General features: G+C 51.2%; 1 protein-coding gene across 2 annotated transcripts; it reads left to right on the top strand.

Moving 5' to 3' along the window:
* The first annotated feature begins 1,536 nt into the window (after window positions 1-1,536).
* On the top strand, window positions 1,537-9,274 carry CKB (creatine kinase B). 2 transcript variants are annotated; one of them, XM_072337015.1, is made up of 8 exons: window positions 1,537-1,640; window positions 2,317-2,529; window positions 3,609-3,763; window positions 4,632-4,764; window positions 5,628-5,799; window positions 7,299-7,422; window positions 8,148-8,337; window positions 8,910-9,274. In XM_072337015.1, exons 2-8 carry the CDS (start codon window positions 2,337-2,339, stop codon window positions 9,086-9,088), a joined length of 1,146 nt encoding a protein of 381 aa, XP_072193116.1. In that variant the 5' UTR covers window positions 1,537-1,640; window positions 2,317-2,336; the 3' UTR covers window positions 9,089-9,274. The 2 variants fall into 2 exon arrangements, with proteins under 2 accessions (XP_072193116.1, XP_072193117.1); XM_072337016.1 differs by lacking the exon at window positions 2,317-2,529 and adding an exon at window positions 2,944-3,131 and having other exon boundaries at window positions 1,547-1,640.
* Window positions 9,275-19,953: the final 10,679 nt, after the last annotated feature.

Genomic DNA, 19,953 nt, shown 5'->3' on the forward strand with positions numbered 1-19,953 from the left:
AACTGCATCATAGTTTACAAGTCAGCATGCACTACAGTATCATCCCAGCATGGAAAGGACACGTTGATGCCTTTATCACAGTCTAACAGGCAATACAGGCCGATCCAAGGAAAGTATTCTCTCAGCAGATGAGCTAGATAAAGCAGTTGATCAGAGGCTGTTGACACACAGCACTGCATCTCTAATGAAGCCACTGGGGAAGCAGGGATGGGACACCATAACAAAGGTAGGATCCAGTTTGCACACAGCTTCCAGCAGATCTCCAACCGTGAGCTGAGAGCCACTCCTCACTTAGTGTGTACTATAAATATGTCAAACTATGGTGAGAAAAAGGGTGTAAGGGGGTGCAGTGTTCGTTAAACACGTCCTCTATGTATATTTCCATGGTGTTCCCTCTATGGCTCTGCTCTCCTTGTGTCTTCTTTCAGACAAAAGCTGGGTGGAGAGGTGGCTGTGTTGCAAGTGCGATCATGAATGGCACATTGAGAACACAACCAGCTCATAAGGGCTGTAAGGACCGGTGTGCCCTGTACTGCAGGATGGGGAGGGAGAGCATCAGCAGTGCATAGAAAGGAGTTCTTGAGGTAACCTTGACTCCACAGATCTATAAAATGAGTAAATAACAGTACGTTCCTGGTGTTATTTGTATTGTTCTACATTAAAAATAACTCCGGTGAGTGTTTTACGTTAAAAGAAAGACCAACAAAGCACAGCTCCGACTTGGCAAAAAGGAGAGAAAAGTGTTGCAACTCGGATCATGAATCTGACACCTATTTTGACAGCCCTGGGAATGATGTTATGCTCATTGAATACTTGCATAGGAGGAGCTGACGCTGCCCTGAAGAGCATTGCGTGGAACCAGTGAGATGGAGGGGAAGGTTCCGTGAGGTTAAAAAGGCAGAGGGGACTTAGAGAGGATTTGTTCTTTGATCCTGGAGATGAAGAGTCCACACAGACACCGAGCCCGACTCCTGCAGCCCCGTGTGCTCTACCTGGGCTAACTGGGAAGCGTGGATGGCAGCCAAGCACAGTGCGTCTTTATTTGAGGCAGTCTGTGCTTTTTAGTCTGCAATGCTTTCCTATGTATTCTTTCCCCTGAGGCTGGAGCCGCCTCGGTGCTGTGGTGGTACTGAGGGCACTGGTGGTACTGAGAGAAGCACGGCGGGGAAGACTCCGGTCATCTCTGAGATGACCGACACCGTCCGGGTGTGGGGATGAACTATGAGATAAAAGATAAAGTGACCGTTACATGGAGGGCGGCTCCACATCACCTTGCGCTTCAGTGCTGCAAAACTGAACTCCGGGCTGCACTGGAGCCTCGCGACGAGCCCTACACGGTAACGGTCACGACGCGCACCGCTCCGGGCCCGAGGCGGGCGGGACACCAACCCGACGGCACGAGCCGCCCAACCGCCGCGCAAAATGGCGGCACGCCTTCACCGGCCAGGAGGAGCCGCTGGCTCCGCCCACTCTCGGCTCTACCAATGGAATGAATGGGTTATAAATAGCAGCCAATGGGGCGGCGGGTCGCGCTCTATATAAAAGGGGCGCGGCGGCTGAATCGGGGCTCCACTCCGGCTCGGGCAGTGGGTGGGTGCGGAGCGGGCGCTGAGGTCCTTACAACGGCTGCGGAGCCCTCGGTAAGTCCCGGGGCAGCCGAGCCGCCTGCAGCTTAAAGAAAAGACGAAGGAAGCGATTTAACTTTTATAAGGAAACTGTATATTTAGTGAATATGGTGTGGGTTGGAGCCGGTCCGGCCGGGAAAGCGGCGGGGGAAGGCGGGATGCGGCGGGGCGGCGCGGGGCAGGTGCGTACCGGGTGCGGCCGCAGCTTGAGCCGGAGCCCCGCTTTGCAAGCAGCTCCCCCCGGTATTTAGCAGGGTAGTTACATACACCCGCCCCCAGTCACGTCCCCCGAGGGAGCCGCCCGTTGTGTAACGGCTCGCTGCGTGCTGCCCCGTACCCCGCTTGGCGCTGCCGATACGGACCAACGGATACGGCGCTCCCAACGGCCGCCTCGCGGGGCTCCGCTGGGGCTGCCCGGCCGCGTTGAGTGAGTGAGCGCCTTCCTGCAGCACGGCCGCGTCCCGGAGCGGCCGGGTCGGGATGCTGAAGTGCGGGGCAAGGCTGGCGGAGAGCGAAAGAGGGTTTTTTGGGGGTTTTCTTTTGCCCTTTTCTCCTTGCTTGGCCTTGAGGAAGGTGTTGTGGCAACCAAGGTGCGGAAGGCGCGGGTGGAAGCGAAGCCAAGGTGACCTTGCTTGGTGCCTGGCAGCCTCCCCCAGGCCCTTGGTGATAGGCTTCCCTCTGTTCCCCCCAGTGACTGCGGTAGGGACGGCCATGCCCTTCTCAAACAGCCACAACCTCCTGAAGATGAAGTACTCTGCTGACGATGAGTTCCCCGACCTGAGCGCGCACAACAATCACATGGCCAAGGTGCTGACCCCGGACCTGTACAAGAAGTTGAGGGACAAGCAGACTCCCAGTGGATTTACTCTGGATGATGTCATTCAAACCGGGGTTGATAACCCAGGTAAAGGCGGCACCGTTAGGACTGCGGGGCTGTCTGCTCTCCCTCCTTCCTGGAAGTGCTCCTTGACAGCAAACCCCGCACACAACACGCTGTGCTGAGGAGGCCGTGATTTGTGGAGCCGTGCTCCTGGCTGCAATCTGACACAGCAATTCCCAGGCGCTCCCATTATGTAACTGCTCTGCTAAATACTTCAAATCCGAACCCAAAAAAAAAAAAGCAAATCTCGAATGTGTTCTAATTTTTATGCAACTGGGGGAAAAAAAAAAGCATTCTCTGAGCTGTGTGGGCTTACCCGGCTGTTCTGAGCTCGGCCTATTCCAAAGTGGTTATATGATGTTGTGTAGCACTTCTATGAATACAAGGGGGAGCAGATGCACGTATGTGTTAACATTACAGTATTTATTTTTACTCTAGCGATATCAAAATGGCCCAACTAAATAATCAGAGGCTGCCTCCCGAGGAGGAGTACCCGGACCTGAGCGCCCACAACAACCACATGGCCAAAGTGCTAACCCCGGATTTATACAAGAAACTGAGAGACAGAGTCACGCCCAGTGGCTTCACCCTGGATGATGTCATTCAGACTGGGGTTGATAATCCCGGTAAAAGGCGCTGAGATATTGTGTGGGAGCCAGCTGAAGTGACCGGTGCTTTTCAGTGTGGTGACTTAAGCTAAGCCGGTGGAGGTGGTATTTATGAGCAGGCTGTGTAAATGCAGTGCTGTCTGTAGCAAAGAGCGAGCGAAGCGATGCGTGCTTGCTCACAGCAAAGCGTGGTTATTCTAAGGGTAGTTCTGTCTATGGGTTTGCATTAGTTAGTAAAATTGGATGTGCTGTGCAAAATTGCCCTAAACCAAAGCTTGACAAGAGTGTGGCTTAATGGCAACTGCTATGGTTTCCCATAGCACTGCATTTGACTGACTGGTTGAAATGTAAAACGTAGGGACTCCCAACTGCTCTTTACCAAGTGCATTTCTAAGTGACTAGATCTGATGTGAAGAAACTTGCCTGGTTAGTGCTGTGCTGGAATATGGCCGAGCATCACCCAACTTAGCTCTTCTGCCTTTGTTACCACTCCAGGCCACCCCTTCATAATGACAGTAGGATGCGTAGCTGGTGACGAAGAATCCTATGAAGTATTTAAGGAACTCTTTGATCCAGTTATTGAGGACAGGCACGGTGGCTACAAACCAACCGATGAGCACAAGACCGACCTGAATGCTGATAACCTGCAGGTATAAATGTTGGTTAGTTACTGATACCCACTGATCTGAGGCCTGGGGAAAGCTGTTTGCGGTTGCCTAAATGGATTGCTCAGGCTCTGTCCTGTCCCTTTTACCATACACAGGCTGACAGGCACTGTGCCCACTGTAGTCTTACTTAAGAGCCTGCTGCAGTAGGTTGTCAGTAACTGGGTAGAACCAGGCAGCTGACAAGCAGGACTTGCTTCACGTGGTGCTGCAATGTAAGTCATGCCAAACACGTTGAGCATGTATTTCTTTGGGCTGTGCTAGTTGTGTGAAACAACCCAGTCCCAGGGCTGTTAGAAACCTTAATGCTTCCTACTGTATGATGTTGTATGCTAAAAATCAGCCAGTGGTTTCATGTTATAGAGTAGCCATCATTATGGCTGGAAGTAGAGGCTTCTACCTGTCTTATGGATTTCAAATGTTATTGCAATCTCTTCCAACTGCTGTCTTGGTTGGTTAGCCATAGGACATCTCAAAAACTAAAATGCCTTCACAGGAATGAATAATCCTCATTTGCAAGAGTAAACGCCTACCTAAACAAGGATTTGTCTCACGTTGATACCTTGAGATTGCACAGTAAATGGAGTAACAGAAGCCAAGATCTGGGTCTGAGATGGGTGTAAAACTGATGGTATCCCTATCTTCTAGCACATACTTAGTAGCCCTAATTTTAGCCTCAAAACAAGGGGTTTGTTACTCTCATACTTGTTGGAAAGCTGGAAAAAATGGTCCTGAAGTGCATCATATTACAGGACAACGGATCAGTCTCAAATACAAGTGCACAGGGCCCGTGTGTATTTAGGGTAAGCATCTTAGCAACAAGGCAGCGCTGACTAATTTTCTGATCTCGCAGGGTGGTGACGACTTGGATCCTAATTACGTGCTGAGCTCTCGCGTGAGAACTGGCAGGAGCATCCGTGGATTCTGCCTTCCCCCTCATTGCAGCAGGGGAGAGAGACGGGCTATTGAAAAGCTCTCTGTTGAAGGTAATGTGTTGAATGAGGCAATGAGGGGAAACTGCTGACCTTGTCTAGGCAAGGAGGTGAGCTGTACAGTTGGAGAATGGAGGCGGTTGGCAGCAGCTGCCTTCCTCAAGGCTTAACTTGAACGTGGAACCTTCCCTGAAAAAGGCAGCTTGGATTGTGGTTGCATCAGCATTGCAGCTTGTAGCTCAGAGCAGGAGCACATGTCAGGGAAGTTGGACTGTATTAAGTTGACCTTTTCTGATCTTGAAAGCTCCTTTCCGTGTGTGGGATAAGAGGTTGGTTCATCATGGCTCTAATGTGAGATGTAATAGGTATGGAGCAACCCTAGGGCTTGAGTCACTGTTGCAGTATTTTGTGGCTTCTTTTAATTGACTTTCATTAACATTCAGCTTGCTTAGAGGTGTATCCAGCTCTGGGCGAGCTCTGGTTCTCGGTAGAACACCTCAGCTGCAGCTTTCTGTTGCCTCCTACCTACTTTAAGACAGGATACTTTCTCAAGGTGCTATCCTGTCACTGTTCCAAAGCTTCAGAAGGGCAGGGTGACAGTCCTTGACAAGAACGCTGCTTTGCTGCTTGTTGTGTTTGTGGCCTTGATTCTCCTTGGGAGAAGGCACTTCACTTCTACAGTTAAGCAGCAGTAAGGATCCCATACTTTATGGGAACAAAGACTGCTTGTTTCTGCCTGGAAGGTGCATACAAATCATCTGATACAGCCCTAAGTTTTGTAATGCCATGCAAAGCCATTGCCATTAGGGATGAAAGCAGGGGAGGAATCAACAAAAGCAGATAGTTTGAATGCAATCTCTAAAGTTCTGGGAATGTTTGTAGTCTCTGCTCCCATCCTAAAAGTGCCTCTCTTTCAGCTCTGGGCAGTCTGGGAGGTGATCTCAAGGGGAAGTACTATGCCCTGAGGAACATGACCGATGCAGAGCAGCAGCAGCTGATTGATGATCACTTCTTGTTTGACAAACCCGTTTCTCCTCTTCTGTTGGCGTCTGGGATGGCACGAGACTGGCCTGATGCCAGGGGTATCTGGTGAGTAAATGCTCAGAAGGGAAAGTTGTGTGAAATCCCTGCAACAAAAAAAAACACCTTGAAATTTTGGTTGTGGCTGATTATAGTTGGACAAAACAGCACGTTGTGAACTTCTGCTGCTGAATCTAATGAGGAACTTCTGTGTGGTATCCCCTGGGGAAGCAGTATCTGAAAGCAGAACTTGCCCCAAGTGTTAGTGTGCACTGCATTGGGCTGGTAGGAACAAGCCAGCTTGGCAGGCCTATTGCCAGAGCCTGTCCATCCGGCACAGGTTTGCAGAGCACCAAGCAATAACTCAAGCAATTTAGGGAAGTAGATCACTTCTAAAAGAGTTAATGTTCAGCTACATTCAGCTCTCCTACCATGAGTTTAGAGTAACTAAGGTAACAAACCATGGCATGAACTTAACTGAGTCTTAATACCTGGCGCATAGTTGCTCCTTTGTAATCTCATTGCTTTTGTGTGCAGAAACTCACTGATGCCAGACCAATATGGTGTTACCTTATCAGTGGTATTTTTTCCCCTGCATCAGTGGCATCAGTTGACTGATGCAGGGGTATGGAGTAGAAGGATTCTGCTTGTCACATGTAGGTCACCTACATAAAACTGCATCTCAGGAGCTTCTGCAGCGAAATTAATTTGCTCCCCTATAAGGCAAGGGTTTGTTCTTAGCTGGAACGCTTCAGGCTTACTATTGTAGCTGCTTCAATAAACGCAGAGGAAACATGCTTTGTTTCTGTAGGTCACCTTTAAGATTGCATCATCTACCTGCAGATTGCCAGTGTTAGATAGTGCTGCCAGCTGAGCATGGCTAATGTACAGGTTTGAAGTGTAAAGTCTCAGCCTGTGTAAATAGCTTTCATCAGATACTAGTTAATTCTTACTGTAATCAAGCTGAGAAATCATCAGTGTGATATATGTTGACCAGCTGCAAGCTAGTACAGAGGGGCCTTTGGTATTCAGAGGTTTTTATGGTATCTCTGAAGAGCCCCAGATCTAAATGCATAGTGGAAACTCACCTTAGCTCTCTTACAAGGTAAAAGGGCAGCCTAACAACGTGATCATTTTCATCTAGTTCTGGTTATTCACTGTCAGCGTGGTATCTGTGTGAGCATCTGTCAGTGGGTCTGCTTCAATGCCTGTATTAATTGCCCCTCTGCAAACTCAGGACAGATTAAATCTGCTGAATTTGTGGACTTGAACATAAATGAGGTGAGAAATGACTGAACTCTTTAAGTTTTGGTGCTCTACCCCTGGTTAATGTCACACTATTACTTTCTGACATGCATAGATACAGGCCACTTCCAAATAGCTCTTGAAAAGAGTAGGGTAAAATACAAGCTTAATTTTGTTAATGCTTGAATGGAGAACAGGAAGATGAATTTCTTTGAAGGAGCAATTAGATGAGCCTCTTGGAAGCTACAGCAGTGAGTAACTTGGTGCTACTAAATCCATCTTGAAAATGTCAGGTGAGACAATGAGTTTGTCTTGTCTCCCAGGCACAATGACAACAAGACCTTCCTTGTTTGGATCAATGAGGAGGATCACCTCAGGGTTATTTCCATGCAGAAAGGTGGCAACATGAAGGAAGTGTTTACCCGCTTCTGTACAGGACTAACACAGGTAAATCAAATACTGCTTGAGCTCTGGGTCTAAATATTAATCTGGTTAGAGCTGACCATACAGGCTCTTCCAGGCTGGGAGCATGTACACAGGAGGTGACGTCCTTCTCCTTTGTTCTGCAGGCTGCTTCTTTATAGTTTGAGTCTCTGGGACCATTTCGATGAGATCCTCTGCTGTGAGGGCTCTGAGATGCCTGTACTGGCAAAGCTTTATCGCTATGAAATCTGGAATAAATCCTCTAATGTGACAGCTTTATCAGACTGTCCTTAAAGGATCTCTGCATGGTTCTATAAATCACAGCATTTAGAGACCCTGGGTGGGAGGGAAAATGGTTTAAATGTGGATGGGTGACATTGGACAGAAGTTTCTAGGCTGCGTGCTTTTCTCAGCTTCTGGTCTTGATATCAGCTTGTGCTTTACCGGCCCCTTCCCTAATCCCAGCAGATACACCACTTTGACGTTTACTAAATCCAGCAACTTCAGGCTTTGTAGTGTAGCTTGAACTAAGACTGTCTCGCTGCTGGGAGCAAGATTAAGGCCTTAAAAAGCCCCTCGCTGGTGACCCTCTTCTACAAATGGAGGGGGCCTATGTAACTGACTTAAATAGCTGCTCAAACTGTTGTGGCTGTTGCTATGCAACTGAAGCTGCAAATGAGCACTTAATGGATGACCTACATCGTTCAGGCAGAGAACAATCTCTAAACATCCATTCTCTCTATTTATAGATAGAAAATCTCTTCAAGTCCAAAAACTACGAGTTCATGTGGAACCCACACTTGGGCTACATCCTGACCTGCCCATCCAACCTTGGAACGGGGCTCCGTGCTGGTGTGCACATCAAGCTACCAAACCTTGGGAAGCATGAGAAGTTTGGAGAAGTCCTTAAGAGGCTTCGGCTGCAGAAACGAGGCACAGGTGAGAGGTGGTGATGCAGTGATGCCCCAAGCAGGCAGGCTGCCTCTGACCACACAGCAATGAGAGCCTGGCTACAGCTGAGTCTTGGTTCATGCTGACAGCGTCTGACAGACCATCCAGAAGAGACCCCTCTAAAGCATGAGGTGACAACCAACGTTACAAGTGTAGCTTGGAGGAGGTAGAGATGCTGGTACTTTGCTTAAGCCTTATTATATCCAGCTTGTGAGCACTCTTGGGCATATCTATCCATATGGTGTTGTAAGCACCAGGTAAAGTGAACCTAGTTGGGCCTGTTGTAACAAGGGATGGGACTTGTGATTTTTAACTTCTGGCTAGGATATAGCTACAGCAAGTACTTCTGAGCGCAGGTTAGATTACTCATGGCTTCAAAGAATTCAAAAGTGGTTCATATTTCATCACATTCAGCTTTATCTCCCTGAAGGGAAGAGGAGGTGGTGGTAACTTGTAGAGGATCGTCTTTCCTGTGCTCCTGCCTTTTTCTGGTGAGGGCAGAAAGGCTGATTGAGTGGCTCGGGCAGTGCTCAGTGTACTAATTAAATCTCTTGCTCCAGGTGGTGTGGACACAGCTGCAGTCGGAGGGGTGTTTGATGTCTCCAATGCTGATCGTCTTGGCTTCTCTGAGGTAGAGCTGGTGCAGATGGTGGTAGATGGTGTGAAGCTGCTCACTGAAATGGAAAAACGCCTTGAAAAAGGCCAGTCCATTGATGACCTCATGCCAGCCCAGAAATAAAGCACTTTATTCTCATGCTTCCTAACTTATTGGATGAATAATAAAATGTCACTCCAATTTCAAACCCCTTGGGTCAGAGCCCGCTTAGTTACACTGTAGAGAAGTCTTCCATCCATCTGTGTTAGAGTTTATTTTTTGATGGCTGAAATGTTGCTGAAAATGAAATAAACTGATGTTTTGGCCTGACCTGTCTTAGATGTGTTAACTGAATGGTTTGGAGTTTTAAGTGACTTGCTGTCAGCTGGTGAGCTGAACTGCTTGGTTGGATGTGCTAGCACATTGTCCTGGCTGTGCTAGTGTCTGTCTGTTGGGGTTAGAAATGTGCTTATAGCAGTGTCAGAAGCAAACCTTTAATGTGATTGCAGCTGCTGGAAACCTGAGAACTGGTGCTAAACATGAGTCACTTTAAACCTGCCCTACCTTGAAGGCTTCAGCTTATGCATCTGCTCATGATGAGCGTAAGCTGTCATTATCCTGAGCAGGGCAAGCCAGACTGACTCCTGCAAGGGAGGGGATCTGGGTACAAAGGGCTGCTGTTCACAGCCACGTCTTCCTTGTGCTGTAGGGCGAAGCTCTGAGGTCAGACTTCAGCTCCAAGTTATACCCATACTGTGCTGGTTTGTTGGGAAAAGATCACGTCCTTGTGCCTGTGGATGTGTAGAGAGTCAAAGTAAGCAGCTAATTGGCTCTTTTGGGGGTAGAGTGGGGCAGAGCTCAGACTAAAATGATGCTTCCAACTAAGCTTTTGGGTTTTAGCTGGGGAAGAGATGGGGATACGAGTTACAGGAAAGTATCATAACTGCTGCTTTGCTCAGTTTGTTGTGGGTGCTCTGTGCTCTGGTTGCCCTGTGAACCTAAAACTGAACAACAGGGTCACTTTTTCCTGGTCTGACTTGCAAACCCAGGCTGTTCTCAGGGTTGTGAGCTTATACTCTTGCATCAAGATCCAGGATGACTGTAATTTGTGCATATACGCTTACTGTGGGCAAGACTCCTCTTATTAATCTGCAAGAGCCCCTGTTATTTTCCAGAAGCAAGCAGTGCTGAACCATTAGTAACAATACCTTTTGCAGCTCGTGCAACCTGGAAAGCAGCAGCTAACACCTGCTCAGCAGCTCTACCCACAGCTAAAATCTGGGTTTTATAGAGGGAACGTGATGAAAGGTTGATGCACAGCCTGTGCAGCGTGCAGCTTTATATAGCCTCGTGTAGATAACTGAAGCTTTCTTTTGTAGAAGCTGTGATATTTGCAAGGCTGTGATTGCACACTGTCACTGAGTTCATGTGATGGCTGCAATTGGGATAAGCTGAAGGCTTGTGAGAACATCTTAGATGAGACTCCTTCTAAATGCAGCACTGTACATTATTCGGGTTTAGCTGGATGGAGGAGGCTTGTGAGAGCTGGGGGGGAAATGGTGCCAGAAGGAGCTGATGAGTTGTGTACCCTTCAGATCTTCCTTGCTGTGCTTCGTGTTGTTGTTCCAGACACCATGCAAACAGCTGGTACTGCATCTTGTAATCAGGGAGCATTAATTTAGTGATGCATCTCTTTGAGATGTTGTTGTTACTGCAGTCAGCAATTATCCAATGTAAGGAGGTGCCTGAAACCTTCTCTGTTTCAGTTCTGTTGGCTGCACTAATAAGGCCGTGCCTCTGTGTCTTGTTTCTCTTATGCCCTTTTCCTATCAGAGCTGTATCTGTTCACCTGGTTTCAGCAGTATGAGGCAGGACCCAGAGCTAGCTGACAGACCCTGGGAATGGCAAACTAGTTCTTCATGCTGCATCCAACCAGAAAATACTGCTTATTTTTAATTGATTTTCTTTCCCACCCACCACCTTAGCTGCTGTCACTGCTAAGAGGAACAACACCATGCTTTTGTTTGAGCTTGCGGCGAGCAACTGGGCTCAAACCTGGCATGGTATAGAAAGCTGGACAAGATGTCCTGCTGTGGTGGTGCTTGCTAGAAATCTATGCTCGAGAGAGAACTAAACCTTCCACCCCCTTGTCCTGGTGACATGAGGGAACAGTGCCAAGGATCCAGCTGCACCTCATTGTGCCCTGTGTTAGGGAGGCAATGGCCTCATCCTGGAGGGCCCAAGGGACAGGCAGCGGTAGCTGGCATGCTTGGTGCAGGGAGCTGCAGTTAACCGTGCTGGCAGCCCAGCACAAGTGAGAGCGGATGGGGGTCTGCTGGCTGTAACGCAGTGCTGGTTGCATTGCCTTGTTGCACAACTTGACGTGTTCTCCAGTCTCAACACGCACAGCTTTTATGGTGTTTTCAAGGGGAATTTCTTCCTTTTAATCCCCTTCTTCATCCAGATGCTCCTGCCTCCCCCTAAGAGCCCCTACAGCTGCCTGCTGCCTTCCCAGCTCCTTGACTAGGAACTGAGCTCCCTGGGAAGCTGTTTGCTTCTCACGTTACACTTACTGGCAGCAGGCAGCCCATAAATGCTCCTTTTATCGTTTTTATGCCATTTACTGGGAAATTATTCACGGTGTTTTATCCACTCGCAGGCTAAAGCCACTTGGGGGATGGCAATGGGATGTTGGCTCTGGGCATGGTGCTATGGGGGCAGGAAGCTCCCAGCCCTGCCACAGCCTCCCTGGTGCAGCAGCTGAGCGTGGAATAAGGCCACAAGCTGCAAGAGCCCCAGCAGTGGGTGGCTCCTCTCCCAAAACCAAGGCCTGGGGACAGGTGCCTTCATCCGTGGGCTGCACAAGGCTGCAGTGCTCCGCTGTGCTCTGCCTACAGCCCAGACCAGGACAGTCTTTGCCTCCAGCTTCTTTTTTTTGCTCAGAAGGAAAAGGAGGGTGCTATTGCTCAATGGCTCTGACACCCACATTGCAGGTGGGCCGTCGGTGCTCAGCCTGCATCCAACGCTTAGATGAGTGTTCCCGTATTTGACACAACACAGAATAGCTCGAGTGGGAGCGTTGGAGTGAATTTTGTTCCACCCACACAAAAATGTGGTGGTGTGGTGGGCAGGGCACACTGCTGGGAATAGAGATGGCATCACAGCCTTTTCATCTTGCTTTGCTTTTTGCCCAAGCAGCAGCTGGGAGGCTCCTGTGGCTTCTCCGCGTTCCTCTGGCTGCTCTGCCTTCCCCTCTCCTAAAAAATCCCAGTAGCTATTGATTGGTGCAGCCCAGCCATCCCCCCTCCATGTGGATCTCTCTGCCACCCCAGGGCTTAGCATGCTGTTATTCATCCTAGGGAAGGGAGAGCTAAGCCCCACAGTGGAGGAGGGTACCCACAGACCAAACCAAGGTGAGACTGATGGGAAAGAGGGTCCTTCAACCTTCATCGAGTGGGAAAATGCATCTGTTGCACCCACAGAGCGGGTCTGATAGGTAAATAGGCAGCAAGGACTCATTCGGGCTGGTTTCTTTTAATCGAGAGGCAAAGGTTTCAGCATAGCAAAACTTGCCTGGATTACTCCGGAATGCGTTGAGACCCCGGGAGATGATCACACATAACCTACCCAGTAATCCCTGTTTGTTGTCCTGTTCTGAGCATCCCGAGTGCACTCAGAGATCCCCAAGCTGTGGCAAACGGTGGCTGGGGCTGTTGGCACGGCCAGCTGAGCCCTCTTTTGATGTGGGAAGGACAGCAGGACACCAACAGCACAGCCTCGCAGAGGGACGGCGTCGGGTCGGATCGCTGCCACGCAACTGCCTCCGAGTTGGGACTTGTCTGGGGAAGGCTGACTGCAGAGATACTGTGGGAACCTGCATGGGAAGAGGATTGCAATGGGCACAAACACCCACGGCCCCAGAGAGTCTGCTCCCCGCCACGGGAGAGTAAGAGCCGGCTTCTTTTTGTTTGTATAAGCCTTCTTTTTAAAGCAAAGCATCACCCAGCATCTCGCTTCCGAGCACCCTGCTTCCATCCCTCTGCCTTTGGGATGTGACCAACGGCAGCCGCAAGCCATGTGTTTTCTAGCACCCGGTGGTTTGGTTTGGTCTTTTTTTGGTGCATGTCCCTGTTTATTTGTTTTTGCAATAAAGCCTGTGGTTTGCTAAAAGACTGGTCAGCAGGATAGAGAGTGTACAGCTGAGCATGGGGCAGCTGCCTGCCATGGACTGCAGCAGCTCCTGCCCTGCTTAGCCAGAGCAGGGAGCCAGGGGCAGCATTGCCGTGCAAGGGGCTCTGCTGCTCCAGCAGCTCATTGCAGAGGAGTTGCACAAAATGACCTTCAATGGTGATTCTCTGACTGGTTCCATGTTCTCCATGACTCCTGCAGGTGTGTGATACCCGTGGTGGCAGTACTGGGGAGCACAGCAGCACGGGGAGAAACACTGCTGCTTGCAAACCAGTGCGATGGGGGTGATGACAGGCTGTGGAGCTGCAGCAGGGCCGTGTCCCCAAGCAAAGCTCTCCCCAGCTGTGCACTGCTCTTAGCGTTTTGGAAAGCAGACAGAAGGTGCAGTCCCCTTTTCTGACGAGGAATTGAGCCCTGGGGAAAGTGGCAATGAGAGGACAGAGAGCGGGCGGTCAGCTGGAGCCCCCGGAGGGGCGCAGGGCAGCAGATGGTCTGCACGCCTTTTCCAAATACTTTTACATAATCAGCGTTAAAAACAGCAACGACATGTGTTCACAATGAGCCGAGCACACCCAGCCCTCGTGTCCTGCTGTACCTGCGCACTCTTCTTCCCACCGTCTCCATTCTGTTTGCCATTGGCCAGGCTGCATTGAGTTTTCTTACCATTTAGCTCCGGATTGAAGTCTCCACCACGAACAGCCCCTCCTGAGAGCCATCACCTACATTCGTGCACAACGCGCTGCTGATGGGCCTTTCAGCTCCCATCACTCACAGTCAATTAACACTAACCCTGAGAAGGGATCGCGGAAAACACACATTAATTTACTTGAAGGGATTTTATGTTATAGATACAGAGAAGCAATGAAACGCGTTTATAAAACCAAGAGCTATTTGGTCACGTAGGGGAATAGTTGTTAAAAAGGTTCATGCATAACAGCACAAGTGGGATAAAACACTTTGTGCCTGCTGGCTGGATGCTAGGAAATACCTCCTGGGCTCTGGGGAGGGGAAACACTGCTGCATGCAACCCCCTCGTCCCCCAAACCTTCCCAAACACCAGCCCCCAGCCTTGGTTACTCCTCGCATCTGACTTCTGTGTGTGCTGCTCAACATGAGCTCAGAAGAAAACCCAGTAAGCAAAGCACTAATCTTGGAGCTTGGCAGATCACGGCCCTTGGGGGCTCGCTCTTGGAGGTGGTCCCCTGCCACCCCACTCACCTTTGGAGGGGAGGATCACTCTGGTCACACCTCCAGAAGAAACAGAGGTAAAATGAAATGAAGCCCCACTTTGACATGGAGAGTCCTCCCCTTATAGAGCATCTCTTGTGCACAAGCTCACTCACAGCCCTGGGCAAAGGCTTCAGCTGCATATTTTTGTCTCAACAAGCTGCACTTTTTTTCCCTTTATGCCCCTTGTAGCCCGTTCCTTCCTCAAGATTAAAGAAACAAAAACAGAAGTAAAAATAAAGTGCAAAGATCCCAAGGGAGCTCAACCTTTCCTTTCCCTGCCCTTCAGAAACATCAAGAACTGCCTGCAGAACATCTCCCAGGGGCTGAGCAATCTGTATAAGGCACAGCATGGGAGGTGAACAGTCTGCTGGGGTGGTCTGGTCTGCTCGCTCCTTCCAGCTGGAGACCCCCCGTCTCTCAAAGGTCACCTCCCACCGGGGTGGGGATGGCACAGAAGTGGACATCAGCCTACAGCACTGGCCTTTGCTTTGGCCCAAGGGCTGGCAGCAAGCAGCACCAAAGTGAAGGAGATGGCACCGAGGGACACGTTGAGTGGGCATAGTGCTGATGGGTTGGACCAGGTGATCTAAGTGGGCCTTTCCAACCTTAATGATGACAGCCCTGGAGCAGCCCCCTCCCAGCCCCCAGCCGCAGGTGCTTTGCTCTCAAAGCTTTGTTGTCTTTGGGACTCCTGCTGCCTGAATACGGGCAGTGACTGCCTGGAGCTTGCAGGAGTGTTTGCAGCAAGTGGGACAAGCAGCTGGACTCCATTGAGAACAGCCTGTATAAAGAAAAGGGGGGGAAAAAGCAGAGATGAGCCAAGGAGAGAACCCATCAGTGGGCGACAGTGCAGTAGGAAATGAACAGCTGGAGCCAGGCTCCTCATCTTCTTCTTCCCCTCGTTCTCATGGAAACGGGAGCCATGCCCACCAGCTTCACTGTTTTCGCTGCTTGGATGCCTGCTCACACTTTGGCATCTCCCTTCCTGGCCCTGATGGTTGTAGGGAGCAATTTAGGCCACAGGAAACGGGTGGGCTGTAGAGAGCAGGTAAGGCTTGGGCTGGGCAATGGGGAGAGGGCTGCAGCCCCTGCCCAGCCCCACACAGAGGCCCTGAGAAGCTGGCAGCAGCTCCTGTGCCTGCCACAGGTCATGGTCACACTCAGTGAGGGCCAGAAGCACGGGATGGAGCCTCTGCACTGAGCAGATATGGACTATTTCCCACTGAATAAAAATATCTCCCTTGGCCGTGGCACGTGAGACAGCCGCCTTTCTACTAGAGACTTACTTCCAAATCAGGGCATTTCGGTTCCCCTTCTGCTTTCCTGCTTCCCCTGTGCAAGCTCTGAATGGGGAATGCTCCTTTCTGCCTGCACTAGAAGCAGCTGCCCGGTGTTCCTATTAAAGGATATTGTTTACTCTCCAGCCTGCCCTGGTGCTTGCACACGATGGAAGCAGAGCCTGGCAGAAAGCCTTGGCAGCACATCAGGAGCTCGGGAGCGTTTGGGGATGCTCGTGCTTTTGTGAAGGATGTGGCTCTGAAGCAAAGCAGGGCTGCCCAGAGCAGAGCAGGCAGGTGCCGGGATCCAAACCTCCAACCCACCGCCTGGAGGTGCTCTGCCTGCGGCTCCGGCACAGCCAGGCCAGGCCAGCAGCACACCGGCCACCTCCATTCCTCCTTCCCTTCCTCCCAGCTCCCCCAGGGCAGGGAGGGGCAAAGGCTCAGCACTGCAATGCATGACTTTTTCCACGGAAGCAGACGTCTGCTTCAGTCGACGTGCTGTCTTTGAGCTGAGCTCGATCCCACCTCTTCTGATTGTCACTGCTGCTTTATCTCCAAGGCTGCTTTTCCTCCAGGTTTCCGCTGCATCCCTGCTGCAGGAACTCTGCTCTTTAGCCCTGCCCAGCGCCTTCAAAAGGCATCCACGAGAGCCGTGCTTCCTGCTAACGAGTGCTCCTTCCCTCAGATCCCACAACCACAGAATATCCCGAGCTGGAAGGGACCCACAAGGATGAAATCCACCTCCTGGCTGCACAAGGAGCCGCCCCAAATCTGATCTCTATGTCTGAGAGCGCTGTCCAGAGGCTTCCTGAGCTCTGGGGACTCCCTCTGCACTGTGTCACACACGGGGAGCTGCCCAAAGGAACATGGCCATGGAGGCAGCAGCCCCACAGAGCTGTTTGCTGCCCTGAGACCCAGCTGGCACCCCCGGAATCCTCAGGGAGAGGCAGGAAGGGAAGCAGAGCCGGCTTCCAAAGCAGAGGGTGGCTTTGCTCCTTCCCTGCCAAAGGAGAAAACATTGCTTGAATCCAAGCGTGTGACAGTCCAAGCAAGAGCCAACGCTCTGTTTTTCCTGGCTTGCTGCTGGGAAAGGGATTCACAAAAAAGCTCCCTGTTTCCTCCCGCAGTGGTGGTGGGATGGTCACAGTTATCCAGCCAGGGAGACTCCAGGACACGTCTCCCAGCTTCACACACAATTGTCTCTTTTCCTTGCCCTCTTCCCCAGCACGCACACAAGACACATCTCTTCCATTCTCCAGAAGAGAAGCAATTTGAGCCAAGCTCACACCACACCGTGAGAAGCTGCTGCTTTACTTTGCTGAGAAGGAAATCTGGGACCTTCTGAAACGACTCACACCTACCAACAGAGAGCTTCTGTTGTCCCCCGTCAGCCCACCCTCCCCACGCTCATCCAGACGACTGAGGCAGCCAGGAAGAGCTCTAATTTCAGACTGAGGAAAGTCTGACTCTTCCTGCCTTGTGACCAACTTGCACAAGCATCACCAGTCAAGTGTGTGCAGCCAAGACCTGCCCTTCCTCTTTTACACAGTCCCCAGCCTGGCCAACACAGAAGGTCCTTCCAAAGCATGGCCACATGGCAGCCCTTGGAACAGCGGACAGCCAGCAAAAGGAGAAGTCAGTGCAGCAGCTAGACAAGAAACCACGGGGCTAAGAAATATGCTGGCCACAAGCCAGCATGGCCTCGGGCCAGGAAAGAGAAACGAAACCAGCTGAGATAGGAAGAGGCAGCAGCAATGGTTAGGCAGCATCCTCGCCGCAGCTGCTGAGTGGGATTGCTGGCAGGCCTGCACATCTCCGATGGCATCAAGGCATCACACGGCTGTGTTCCAGCTCCTCCTTTGCTGTGTGCCCCAGAAACATGGGTAAGGAAGGCCGCAAGCCTTTGAGTCTCAATAGCAAAAGGTACAACAACATGCAAGTGCTCACCCCACTAAGATCCATAGAGCTGGTTTGGGAGCTCAGGTCTGCAGGTGACCACGCTGTTGGTGAGCACTCCAAAGGTTTCTTCATCAGCACAAGTGACTTGTCAGGGTGCCACAGAGCAGGCCGAGGTCTTCCTGAGCTGCACAAAGGCACCTGCAGAAGCTGCCTGTGCTTTTTGATTTGAAAAGACAGACTCCAGGCACACAGTCCTTTCTCTAATGAACTGCCAAGGTTGAGCACTACTAGCAGGAGAAAGGAGAGCCCCTGCACAGTGCCTGCAGCAGCCCTGTTGTCTACGATAGAATAAGAGGAAATGGTTTCAAACTAAAAGAGGGGAAATTTAGTCTGGATATCGGGAAGGAGCTTTTCACAATAAGGGCGGTGAGGCTCTGGCACAGCTTGCCCAGAGAGGCGGTGGATGCCCCATCCCTAGAAACCATCAAGGTCAGGCCAGATGGGGCTCTGAGCACCTGGTGGAGCTGTGGGTGCCCCTGCTCAGTGCAGGGGAGCTGGACCAGATGGCCTCTGGGGGTCTCTTTCCATTTCAAAGGATTCTACGATCCCTATCAGCCCCCTTTCTGAGATCAGAAGTTGGCCTCATTTGTCTTTGTCTTCTGCAGTGCCTTACCCACAGGGCTGCTGTATCACCACTGAATTTAGCAGCACAAACCTCCATTTCTCCAGCCCCAGCCAACACTGATGAGAGATAACGACCCACACACCCCCATGCAGGACATTTGTCCGAGCAGGACATGAAGGTACAAGGACATCTTGCAGCCGTGAGCGCAGCAGCGCAGCCAGCATAACCACTGATCCCAATGCAGCAGCACGCCGATCCGGAGCCTTACGTGTTCCCCCTCAACTCAGTTCTCATTTCTTTATTCCCTCTGCCTTCAACATCTGAAGTCAGCAGAGCATCAGGTGCACAAAGCAGCTCCGGCGCCCCGCAGAACCCAGCCGTATTTTACCAGCCTTCACCCAAGCGCAGCTCCGTGCCGCTAAGTGGCCTTTTAAGGAGCGCCGCCAGCACCACGGCTCGGTTCCCGCTGTGAGCGTTAGCACTTTCCTGGGGGAACGAGCTTGTGTAACGCACAGGCTGTGAGCACACGTGTCCCCGGCTGCCGGCTCTGCCCTCTCACTGACTTCGGAGCTACAGGCTGTTAGCTCTGAGCACGCATCCCCGCACGCCCTATGCACCCAGTGGAAGAGGAGCTGTTTGCATCGCTGCGCAGCACACGGGCGGCTTTACGCCGACCTGACAGCGCTCCATCACAACGGCAGATCGCGGAGCCTGAGCTGGGTTGCGGGATCCGCCCCGCACCGCCTCGGCGGAGCCGACCATCAGCCGCTGCCCGAGGGCGACCCCGCGTGGCCGCCGCGGGAATTGCCGGCGCCGCTGCGCCCCGCAACGCCACCGGTACCCAATGAGTCACGGAACTGCCCAACGGCTGACTTGATTTCTTCACCATAAAGATACAAATACCAACTTTCGGTCCTAACTCACTCGAATCCCGCTGCATTAACAGACCTCTCCCCATCTCTCAGCATGGCCCAAGGCCCTAAACCTTGCCTTACATCTAAATCCACACCAGGTAAAAGATGTCGGCATTTTAGAAAGCCGAAATACAGGCAGAATTTGAGACCAACTGTAACTGAATCGAGAGTTCTGTTGTTAGTTCTGCCCCCTCGCCCCTTTCTTGAATGCGTCTATTAAAACCCAGAGCCCTTTGATTCAAAGCAGCCAACCTCCCCCGTAACTCTGAAGACATTGCTCTTAACCAGACCCAGCAACCAAAGACATCTTCAGAACTGGACGGGACGGGTTTTAGCACTGCAGAACTTCAGTCATGAGCCGATTACAAACACCCTCCACCACTGCACTCAGACCACACGTCCCAGGATCCAGCCACACGATGACAGAACACCGCCTGGCTGCCACACACAGCTCAGGATGCTGAGATGCTCACCATCACCTGATTGATTGCAATGCCGATCTGCGAAGCTGGATCAGGAGCAGCACCGACGGACCTCAAAGCAGACCAAGAAACGAAAGGCAGAGGTTGGTGTCCGGCTGCAGATCTGAAGGAAGAAGTTTCCTTTGCAGGCAGCTGCTGGAGGCCTGCACAGAAGGCACGCAGGATGGTAAGGAAACAAGGGTATGTTCTTGCAGCTTGGTCATCCAGCAGGGCATTCGGGAAGCAGGCTGTTGAAAATCTGTTCATGATCATCACACTTTTCTTTTCCAAATACCTCGAAGACAGATGAACTCAGACAGAACCCTCCGAAAACACCTCCGTACTTAAACACAAGCGTTAAATATCCAAAGGGTGCACTCTATAGAAAGAATGAGGTACTTAAGAGGTGAAG

Source organism: Excalfactoria chinensis, chromosome 5 (genome assembly GCF_039878825.1).
Source record: "Excalfactoria chinensis isolate bCotChi1 chromosome 5, bCotChi1.hap2, whole genome shotgun sequence".
NCBI classification, from domain to species: domain Eukaryota; kingdom Metazoa; phylum Chordata; class Aves; order Galliformes; family Phasianidae; genus Excalfactoria; species Excalfactoria chinensis.